At 43.4% G+C, this 11,447-nt stretch overlaps 1 protein-coding gene across 4 annotated transcripts in view; it reads right to left on the reverse strand.

Moving 5' to 3' along the window:
- PDE8B (phosphodiesterase 8B) overlaps positions 1 to 9,476 on the reverse strand; it is a 212,931-nt gene extending 203,455 nt beyond the window's left edge. For all 4 annotated transcript variants that reach the window (XM_079143574.1, XM_079143572.1, XM_079143573.1 and 1 more), the window contains exon 1: positions 8,943 to 9,476. In XM_079143574.1, coding sequence (XP_078999700.1) covers positions 8,943 to 9,281 — 339 coding nt within the window. In that variant the 5' untranslated portion in view covers positions 9,282 to 9,476. The remainder of the gene's footprint in view (positions 1 to 8,942) is intronic.
- Positions 9,477 to 11,447: the final 1,971 nt, after the last annotated feature.

Below are 11,447 nucleotides of genomic sequence, written 5' to 3' on the forward strand. Positions count from 1 at the left end.
AGTCCAACCAATAATGCATGTATCCCTTTTCCTATGCATCTTTGTCAGCATTTGTTACTAGGTAAAATACATTTAAGATGACATTGTATTCTTACATCAGGAAACAGTGGTTGTCTTTTCTGTGATGCTAACCCTTGTCAGTGATTATGGCTTTTGTCCATTAGTTATTATGAGTTGTAAATGGTAATATTCTTGTTCTGTTATTTGGTCTTAATTTATTAGCTGGACTAGCTCTAGAAAGAGAAACTTCTTCTCACCAACAGTTTCTATAGGAAAAGCAGATTAAATGTATGTACCTCTCCTGTTCTTTCTAGTTTTAAAAATAATGAGTTGAATTCCTAGCATGCTTCTAAAGTGACAGGGAGGTTTTTGCTTATTTGTTTGCATGCTTAATATCATTTCAAATGCTTATGAATTTATTGGTACCATCATTGACTAAGTTGATACTTTGCTTCATTCTGTCTTTACTTGGTCATCGTTTTTCTCTGAATATCATGTTTTCTTGATTTTGAGGAAAGAGAGACTCCTAGTTCCAATTAAAGTTCAGCACAAGACATTATTGGTGGCTTTTGGTCACTACACAGTCACCCAGTTTCTCAGGCAAGACTATCAGTTTTTTAATCTAAAAAAGAACATTTCTCACATGGCCCAGAGGCCACCAGTGGGCAAGGCCTAGATGGCTGGACCATTGCTGACCTTCATAAATGGACTTTGTCCTCCATTCAGTCACTGCTCTTGCTTGAAGCTCCCTCAGCAGGAACCCTGGAGCAGAAAAAAGTCCTATCCATCCTGAATTCTGTCATCTTCCAGTTCCAGAGCTTTAATGTTATTTGTAGTTCTGACGTCAAAAAAAATGCATCTTTTTTTTATGTTCCCCAGCATGATAGGTTGCTTAAAAGTCTCTCATGTGTCTTCCTATAAAAATTTCCAGAATTCAGGGTCTTCTCTCAGTTTCATGACTCACAGAGGCAACTGGGTCCCTGGAGCTAATCATTATACTTTCCCATTTGAGAAAACAGGGCTTTAGATTTACAGTGTGTCACTTTCCCAACAACATACGACATCTGACAGCACCTGAAACACAGCAGTACGAAAACTGGCAGCACTCATACAAAATGATTTTAAGCACAATCACAAACCTAGGCTCCAGGTTACAGGAACCATCTCAAGATAACACCAAAGACCCTGACCTTTAAATTCTGCCTGTGCAGGCCCACCAAACCACAGCATAGGCTGTCAACTGGCAGAATTCCACTGGGTCTTCTCCTTTGGAAATCCAGTTGAAGCAGACCAAATCCTGGTCCATGGTGGTGGTTTTCAAAGTTTCCAAATAACACGTCTCTAAATAAGCCCAGTTTGTTAGCCTAAATCAATCTACTTGAAAGTGTGGGATATATTTTCCAATACCTTGTTTCAAAAATATTTAACTAGCCAAAAGCTCATTTTAATTACCAAAATAGTAATAATGGCAACACATGAGTATTAGCAGCTACTATTTGTATAGCACAGCACTTACAAAGTGCCAAGCATTGAGTTCAGTGGAAATAAGGGCATGTTGTACCAAAACTTCTCAAATTTTGAGTGCGTCAGATATTCTCCACTAACCGCAAAACAATACTCCAGTTTAAGCTCATAGGAGGGGTGACACAGGATATGTATGAGGAAAAAACCCCGTTCCCAAGGACCCTGCTTCCCTGCCTCTACCTGCTATCACCTCTTTGCTCCAAATAACTCTGCATTTGGCACCAGCCATAGGTCAACCTTGGGCCTAGCTGTCCTCAGGTTCCAGAAGACACCTCACCTAAGGAGGGGGTCATGTGGTAAGAGGCCATAAAGCTCAGTGATTAAGAACCTTGGGATTGGCTTCAAATAAGTTTGCATTCAAATTTCATCTCTCACCTTGGGCAATTTATTCCACCTCTTGCAGCCTCATTTTACTCATTTTTAAAATGAAAATAATAATTTGTAGCTCTCTGTACATTAGGTGAAATAAAGTAGATTAGATGAACTGATGTAAAGTACTCAGCAAATAGCAAGGACTTAAATAATAACTAATGTTATTATATCCACCCTATTTACCTTGTAAAATCTATGAACCATGCATGAAAACTTGAATCACCTTGGAAACAAAAGATAACTGCAACATATTATTTTCTTTCATTGATGAATTACCCAAAAGTAAAAGAGTTTCCTGGTTTTTATTACAGCAATCACAAGCTTCTTAAAGCAAACTGTCAGAGTAAGATAACTCCATGTCAGGAACTGTTTTTCTGTGGATTTTGCCTAAGGAGGCAGAAAGGGGGAGGTGAAAGAAGTCAATGGTATAGAGTAAAGAAGTAAATTCTAATAAAAGCTGGTTTTATCTGCCAATGGGAGATGAGAGAAAAGGGGGGAAGAGGAGTCAGTAGCGAATTCTAAATTAATCTATGGTACAACTTGTTAAACAGTAAATGTTCTCTATTAAAACACAATTAACTACCAAGACTTTCATTATTAGATAAAGGTAACCCCACCTAAAAACAAACTCCAGCAACAGTGGGTACAACTCAGAGGTAGAGTGCTCAACCACCATGCAGGATACCCTAGGTTCAATCCCTAGCCCCTGCTAAAGAAATAAGTAAAAACTTCAGTGCACATTTTACTATTTTTAAATATTATATGATATATAATAAATATTATATATTTATAAATATATTTATATGTGATAAATATATATTTATTATAATATATTTAAATATATATTAAATAATATATATTTAAGCATATATGTACTAAAATATATACTTTATTGGAAATATCAGTTCATAAACACATTGTGAAATTCTTTTTTTTTGCCTTTTTTTTTATTTTTTTAGCCTTTGTGGGGAGAAGGTTGTACACAGTGGGAAAGTACAAATTGAGGAACAAATGGATTAAACTGATGAACCAGCCTCTCATGAGGAATAGTGTTTTCTCTCTCCACATCAACCACTGGGTTTTGAGTTGAGTCAGGAGAGAAGGGCAGCAGGCAAGGCACAGAGGAAGTGCTATATACACATCTCAGCAGAGCCAGGGCAGAGTATAAACTCAGGAGGAGGATATGTCTACAGCAACTTAGAGATCTCCAACAAAGATCACTGAACATATTTTAATATCCTAAGTCATTAAACAAGAAATGTAAACAACAAAAAATTTTAATGCCATTATTTTAGACAATCATCAACACTGCCCATCCTAAAATTTGAGTTCCTCTATACCTAGGTATCTCAAATGATGTTGAAAAACTCTTAACACTTTTCACAGAGAACCAATGGGAACTGCTCAGGATTTGCCCCTCCAGACCCACTCTCCACCCTGCCCTGTACCCCAGAAACCTTGATCAATAGGATCCTTTTCAGTCAAAATCAACAGGCTGATTTTCAGATGTGCTTGGCCAAAAGAAGGTACAGGCAGAAGATCCATGAAAGGGAGGGCAATATAAAAAGGGAAAAATAGGAAGAAGGAAAGGGAGGACAATGATATGGAGGTATTTACTCCCTTGATTCCCTCCCTATCCACCTCCCTCCCTCCAAACACTACTGGTCCTCCTTAAGATCACAGCTTCTGGGGCCTTCCCTGTCCTACAGACTTGGTTTCTTGGGTTCCTATAACAACTGCTTCCCCTTGACCTTCTAGCATGGTAACAGCTCTCTCTTTTTCTAGTTTAAGGGTGCCGCGACATCATTTGTTGGTCTTCCTTCATCCTGCCAACACATCTGAAACAGTCCTTCATGAGACTGTTTTCAGAAGAACTTATTTGCACTTATAATCTGTTTCCTTCCCAGAAACTGTCTGATCAGGGAACGAGGAAGGTATAACTGGTTGATCTTGCCTCATCCAGGTGCAGGTTTTATCTATAGCCCTCTGATTAGTCACTACTGCCTCCTGTGACTTTGAGTTCTTCATCCTCAACAGAGAGCACCCAAAAGAATGGAAAGCAAATAGCTTCTATTTCCCAATCTGAAGTCTCAATCTGGTTCAGTAGCCCTCACCTTTGGGGAACCCATCAATTCCAGATTTTACTTGCCCACCTGTCCCTAAAATTCTCAGGTGCTCCTCTACAACTCTGAAGGTTTTCCAAACTCAGCACTTTATCTTCCTAACTGATTCTATGGGATTCTCCTTCCTATTTGGATTCCTAACCTTAAAACCATCTCCAGTCTGGTGCCCTAGAACCCACCCTGCCCTTTCCCATTTTCTGAGACTTGCTGAAGCCCGAGCCCTGCCTGATGGTCACCAGCGTGGGATTTCAATACAAACCATCTTACCTCTAAAAAGCTGGAAGCTTGCACTATGTAGTTACTTTCTGGTTGGAGGTCTTTTTTAATGGTGTCAAAAGAAAGTGGTACCTGATTGTCCTTAAAAGCTAATGTAACTATTAATGAAAGCAGTGAAAAATTAAGACAACGTGATTACTGGCTCTAAATTAGTGTGCTGACAGGAGCAGGGGTGAAACCATGATAAAATGCGCAATGGCAAAGGTAAACTGGGGTTTCACTAAAGCAACTTGCAGAATTCACTTGGGCTAACCAAACTTTTTGCTCCATTTTCAAGTGAAAAATGATGATAGCAGGACTATCAAGAACTCCAAGAGTTGACAGCAGAAAATGGGCTTGAGGCATGAGACAGCCAGCCCCTTCTTGTACTCCTCGCTTGCCTTGCAATTTCCCATCATGTAGACATGGCCCCTCCAGAGCAGAGGCACTGTGAGGGGAAAGCAAGGCATCAGGACCTGTGCAAACCCAAGAGGACATGATGGAGAACAGACCCTCATTAACCAAATGGGCTACATGGTCCCAGTGCTCTCCCCACTTGCAGACTTTTCAGACAAACTTGAGGGCTCAGAATTTGACATCATGAACGGAGATGGCAGGTTTCCCATACAAAAAAAGCAAACTAAGATGAAGGGCTATGATTAGTGCCCCAAATATAGGCCGTGTGGCACTATACTCTCTGGTACAGGCAGTCCCCCCTAATTCATCTGGTCGATAAAACCATTTAGTTCACTTAAAAGCAGTGGTTCTCTTAAAAGTGTGGCCCCGGATCAGCAACATTAGCATCTCCTGAAAACTCACTAGAAATTCAAATTCTCAGACCCCACTGGAAACCTACTAACTCAGAAGTTCTGGGAGTGAGGTGAGCAATCTGTATTATTCAACAAGCCCTCCAGATGATTCTGGTGTACATTGAAGTTTGAGAATACTGACTTACGAAACAAACAAAAATGACTTTTAAAAATATCTCCACCATTCCCTCAAATAATATCTCAATGATATTATATTACTATAAGATCAGAAAAATATTTATTTACTTTCCTTTTAAACAAAGTTGACATGAGATTATCCTCACTGATTCTTGGATGCCATGGAACATATTGTAAAAGTGACTAATAGCTGGTTTAGACACACCCTTTTGCAGGAGTTTTATCCTCCTCTTAGGCTTTGCTTACCAAATTTTATGGATATTTTCTGAATTCCTAGTACTACAACAGTGTCTGGAACAAATACTGGCTCAATAAATAAATTAGTAGAATGAATGGAGGAAAAGGGGTGTTGGAGATGCTGGCTATCAGCAGTCACTTGGAAACTAACAACCTCTTAAGCCTCATCCACAAAACATTTAACCTCTACAGCAGTTTCTGCAAATTGATGATATCATTAATGAAAACTATACTACCACTGGCTGCTTAGTCCTGGATACTCCCAAATAGCAACAGCTGGTATGAGAAAAGATTTGTAGGAATCCCTGGTTCCTCCCAGAGAGAGGTTCAACCATCTCCTCTAAGGATTTCTGAACATGAATTACAAAACTGGCACAATATCAGGAGTGAGCATCCTGCAGGATTCTCCTGTTGGAATACTATTTTTAAAAAGGCAAGCAAGAGGGAGATAAATTGCTAGGAAGCTGCAGTTTTACAGCAATTGGGAGACAAATCTAACTTCTTACCAGAAATGGAAACCCATTCGATATCATTGTGCTGTATATGAATTATTAATGTTTATAATCTTTTTTTGCCAATTATGTATTCAAGAAGGTTCCTGTTGACATCATGTTTGACATCATAATGCTTTATCATTCTAAAAGCATAATGAAATGAATTATTGCTAGAAAAAGAAAAAGAGATCAAGCACACAAATTTGCACTCTGGGGAACACCAGAGCCCAAGTAGATAATGAGGATATTGTTTATAATTGATGTACAAAGAGGGAGGAAAAACTATTGAAACCCACCACCACTATAAATAGAACCAAAGAGCAAAGATTTTATTTTTCTACCTGAATATTTGAGAAAGGGGTGAAGACAAACATGGCTAGCTACTCGAAACTATCTCCAACTCTTTTTGTTTAACTATCTCAAATTCTTAAGGCAAAAGAAGTAAAGTTTTTATAAAATTATCTCATCCACAAAAGGGTACAGAACATGTGAACTTTAAGACTGAAAAAGACATACAACACTGAGTCACAGGCTTAAAAGAATACTATTAAATATTTTAGGGCAATTATGTGATAAAATGCTATATGATTTGCATAAATAACTCTGGTCTCAAATTTAATTTCAAATATATAATTTCTGAGATCTACACAATGCAAATTAGTGTTGAATCACTGAGGTAGCAGTTTCATTTCCAACATTTTTAGTAATGGGTTGGAATGAATTAAGTTCTTATTTGACAATCTTGTTGGTGAAACAAAATGAGTTACATTCCTTTCCAGGTTAAGCCTTTCAACACTTAAGTCAAGTAGCAATGAGATTTATATAAGTTTCTTTTAGCTACTAATAATTGGGACTAATTTTTCCTCTAGTTTTTACTCCATTTGATCTCTAAGTAGCCTCTTGAGGGAAACATTAAAATACATAGGATGGGTGTATTCATTATTCCTTCTCTCACTAAACAAACAGAGTAGCCAGAGTTGCCAGGTACTAAAATGAGGTCCTTGCTACTCTGAAAGCAAAAATGCACAATTTCTCTTGAGAAACCAGAAAAAAAGTACCACAGAGTTCAAGAGCTGTCACCATTCTGAACTACTGCCTCAGGTCTTCAAATTCCCTTTTCAGCAAAAATGTAAAAGGATTTTCCTTCTTGGTAACATCCCAATTTAATGCTATCACCAAAAATAACATTTTAATCCCTTCAAATGACTCCTAAAGCTCACTTTATGTGAACGAGTTTCAGGAAATGGGGCAGGGATCAACAAAAGTTATAGAGTTTAACATATGCCTCTGTAATAAACATATAATTGATAGATAATACTATCATGAATACAGGTCTCTAGTCTTTGATTATTCTCTGCCAACATGGCACTGTTAACACAACAATAAGAAAAGAAGTTATTCCTGGCATAAGGTAGGTACTCAATAAATGGTATTTTTAGTCTGATGGCGATCATGATTACTACCAGAGAAACACTGCGCCTACAAATAAACATTAGTTAAGTTTTATGTTGTGAAATCAAATACTGTTTTTAAAAGATGAAGTTCATTAAAAGAAGCTTTTGGTCTTTCAGACTGAAGTCAGCACACACTACCCCTTCTCTTCACTCCTCTACTGTGGACTGACTTCATCCAATGAAGACCAGGAGCCTCCTCACACCAGGTCAACTATTGAACAAGGCTTTTACTAGTAAATATACAATTATGTGTTGGCCAAAGAATCATGGAATGGTTCCTGGTAATCTGCTAGTCATGTAAAGCTATATCTATCTAACTTTGAGTCACAGACTTGACTGGGTGCTATGGCGCTCACCTGTAATCCCAGTATCTCAGGAGGCTGAGGCAGGAGGATCGCCAAGTTCAAAGCCAACCTCAGCAACTTAGCCAAGCCTTAGGTAACTTAAAAAGACCCTGCCTAAAAATAAACATAAAGGGGGTGGTGTGCTGGGGATGAAGCTCAGGGCTTAAGCACCCCTGTGTTCAATCCCTAGTACAAAAAAAAAAAAAAAAAAAAAGTCATAGAGATGTATTTTTTTCCCTCTGTACATTGTGTCACTGTCATTGTTTGCTATAAGGAAAAAGGCCTAATGTCCAAATTGACACAATGAAAATATTCTTGGATATAACAGTAGTTTGAAAACATACAGGAGTGCGCTATTAATCATTTGCGTCTGATATTAAGAAATGTCTACTAACTAATCATTAGAGTGTTTTTTTTTCAACTTCCTCACAATTCTATTCTTCCCAAAGATCAAATGTATGTGCAAAATCTTCATCTTCAGCTGCACTACCCTGGAAACCATGTCCCCTCACTGTAGCTCTGCTGGCAATCCAAACTCATGGCTGGGTTCTCTCAATCACGTCCAGAATACTGCCAACCCAGAGAAATGCGAAATCTACAAACAGGTTCCACACTGCTCCTCTTCCTCTGGCGTCTTCCTATATCTCTCTGAAAACACACTCTCTTCATTCACAAATCCCTGCGCTGAAACCCTGTGCCGAGATTCCAGCCAGCCTGACTGGCTTTCCCAGGTAAAAATCTGAATAGAAGGCACTATCGTATCCTGGTACTGGGTCTGCACCAGTTACCTACAAGGCATGCAAATCCGGCTCGGTGCTCAGATTTCATTCAGCTGGACTTGCCCTGAATGCTGTCAATGATAGACACCCAACCGTGCTGCTGCATACTCCGAGCCACAGACTCCCTCCCGGGTGAGAAACAGGCCACCCCAGCTGCTTCCCACTGCGCTCCTTTCTCCATCTGGCCCCCAAGATCAGCGTAGGTCTCTTCCTGAATCCCTCCGGGGGTCTTTTTCTGCTCACATTTCCTGGGCCCTCATCACCCCCTCAAATGAAAAGTAAACTCCTTAGTGACACTCTCCCCAAGTCAGCCGCGTCACGACCCCTCAACTCCACCGGAGACCCCTGCCCGTGAGAACCCTGCCCGGACGGGGCGGGCAGACCCCCACCAGGTGCCAGTGCCTAGCATTTACCTTGACGCTGGTGTAGCTGGTCTGGGTCTCCGCCTCGGTGCTGCTGCAGCAATGACGCCTCCGGCCCCTGCAGGTGGTCGCCGCAGGGGTTGCGGAGCCCGCGCTGCTACCGCTGCCCAGCTCCGCGCGGGCCCTGCGGACGCGGACAGCGCCCAGGGGTCCCGACGCACGGCTCGGGGGGATGGCGTCGGCGGCGTCGGTCTGGACGAAGAGGCCGTGCAGGGGCGCCGCGGGGCCCTGCGACACACTGGTGGTCTGGCGGGGCGAGTTGGACTCGTCCGAGTCCCGGCAGTAGATCACGCCACTCTGCGAGACATGGATGCTAGGGGCGCAGCCCATCCCTCGGCCGGGTCTCCCCGCTCGCCCGCCCGAGCCCAGGGCCGCCCGGACCCAGCGCACCCGCTGCCACCTGCAGTGAGGGGGCGGGCGCGGCAGCGGCGCCTGGACTGCGCGCCCCCGGGCTTGTGTGGCCGCCGCTCCGTCGGGCTCGCAGCGGTGCCCCCCGCCGAGCCTCCGGGAGCAGCGCGCGTCACCCCAACTTTCCCTTCTGGGCCATCTTCCTCCCCGAGCGGGAGAGCGTGCACACACAGCGCCCCGCGCGCACCGGCGGCCGCCACCCTCCCCGCCGCGGCGCCCCAAACACGCTCCCCGCGCCTCCGCCTTCCCCTCCTCCCTCAGCTCGGCCCGCGCCGCCGCCCAGCTCGACCTCGCCGGGCTCTCGCGCCTGCGGCCCCGGGCCAGGGCGCCCGCCTGCCTGCACAGTCTTTCACACTTTCAGTCTGCGTCTGTCTCCCTCCCTTCTCGCTCCCTCTCTCCACCCTCCTCAAGTGCCCCGCGGCCGCTGCTGCCCGGGCCCCAGTCGCCCCTCCGCCCCGCCCGCCTCTCCCCGAGCTCTCCAGGACTGGGCAGAGCGTGCCCGCCTCGCGTCTTGGCCCCGGGGCCCAGGGCGCAGCAACTGGCACCACGCCTCAGCGCCCTCCCCTCCTCCTCTGCTGTCCAGATGCCTGTCTCTTCTGCACCCATCCCGACGCCGCCCCCTAGTGCCTCAGTCCCTAGTCCCCTGCAGGCACACACCCCTGGCCAAGCCCTGAAAGGCTGGGTAGCCTAGGTAGAACCTCAGTAAGTCCTCACTTCTTTAACACTTTCCGGGGCAAAATACCAGGATGTCCCTCCGGAAATGATAGGGACCCCACAGCCCAGGCCCACCCAACAGATTTGCTTGCCTTTCAACACACTCAGGTGGTTAAGAAGAGACCTCACACTTCCACAATACAATCCTTTTTTGCTCAAACCCCCACCAGCACCTCACCTTCCCACATACTCTGAAGGTTTAGTTGGAAGGTGGCCCAGCCTTTAGAAGCCCATTCCTTGTCTACTCATCATTTGGAAGTTCATGCCAAGGGATGGGAGGCCCTGCAGAGAAATGAATCCTTCAACATATAAATGTCCCCAGAAGATTCAAGGGAAGAACAGAAAGAAGCTGTCTGCATGCTTCTTGGCTTTCTCTCCCAGAGTTTTGACCTCTTCACTGGATGTCACTAAATTTTCACCCTGACTTCTATCCCATGGGGCCTCCAGTGGTGAACTGTTCTTTGTCACACCCTTGGTTAAACAGTCAAAAATGCCTTCCTTCACTCCCTTAATGATGCATGGGAAGACTAAGCTTCATTGCAGGACACTGAGAATGCCTTTAGAAGCAAGGCTGCTGTTCATTCTTTCCCTGATGTGAATTCTGGGTTACAGCTGCCAGGCACCACTGCCTACTTACTCATGGGCTTCTTCAGTAGTTCCTGCCACAGCTACAATGATGCAAGGGAGATACCGAGATGGTCTATGAAAGAACTTCACCTAGGGTTCCTCATAAGGGCAAAAGCAAAACCCCAAAGTCTTGATGCAAAGCACAAAATAATAAGTATTCAATTAGAAATAGTGTCCTTCATTTTTCTCTTTTCCCATACCATCAACTCTTGAGGTGACCCATTGAAGACTTCAAATGACTTCTAACCTTCATAGAAAAAGCAAGATATTACTTCCAGTCTCAAAATGAGATAGGGAAGGGGAAATGTTAGTCTAACTTTATTCTGCTTTTGCTTCTCATCTTTATTCAGCTCTTTTTTCTTTTTCTTTTAATGACAGGAAAAAGTCCATTTCCAGTTAATCTGGAAAAAGTCTATGCTACATTTTCTAATATACAAGCAAATGGATCATAATATTTCTGCACAGATTGGGTTCCCCAAGAAGCAGATTCAGAGACGGTATTTAGCAGGCAGAGTGTTTATTAGAACGTGCTCTTGAAATCAACTTTTGTGAAAGGACAGAAAGCAAGAGGAGGGAGGGGAGAGTTTAAGCAGAGAGAGGAAGGGACCTAGCCTCAGGCATCCCTGCAGGGAGGCTTCTGAGAATGAGCTGATGATTTGGAGTGTCCTGGACTGGGAGAATAGGCCTGTACAGGCCCACACCCACGTGGATCATGGATCAGTTGTTAAGAGCAGAGCATCTCAGTGA

This window comes from Sciurus vulgaris (genome assembly GCF_902686455.1).
Source record: "Sciurus vulgaris genome assembly, chromosome: 6".
Classification (NCBI taxonomy): Eukaryota; Metazoa; Chordata; class Mammalia; order Rodentia; family Sciuridae; genus Sciurus; species Sciurus vulgaris.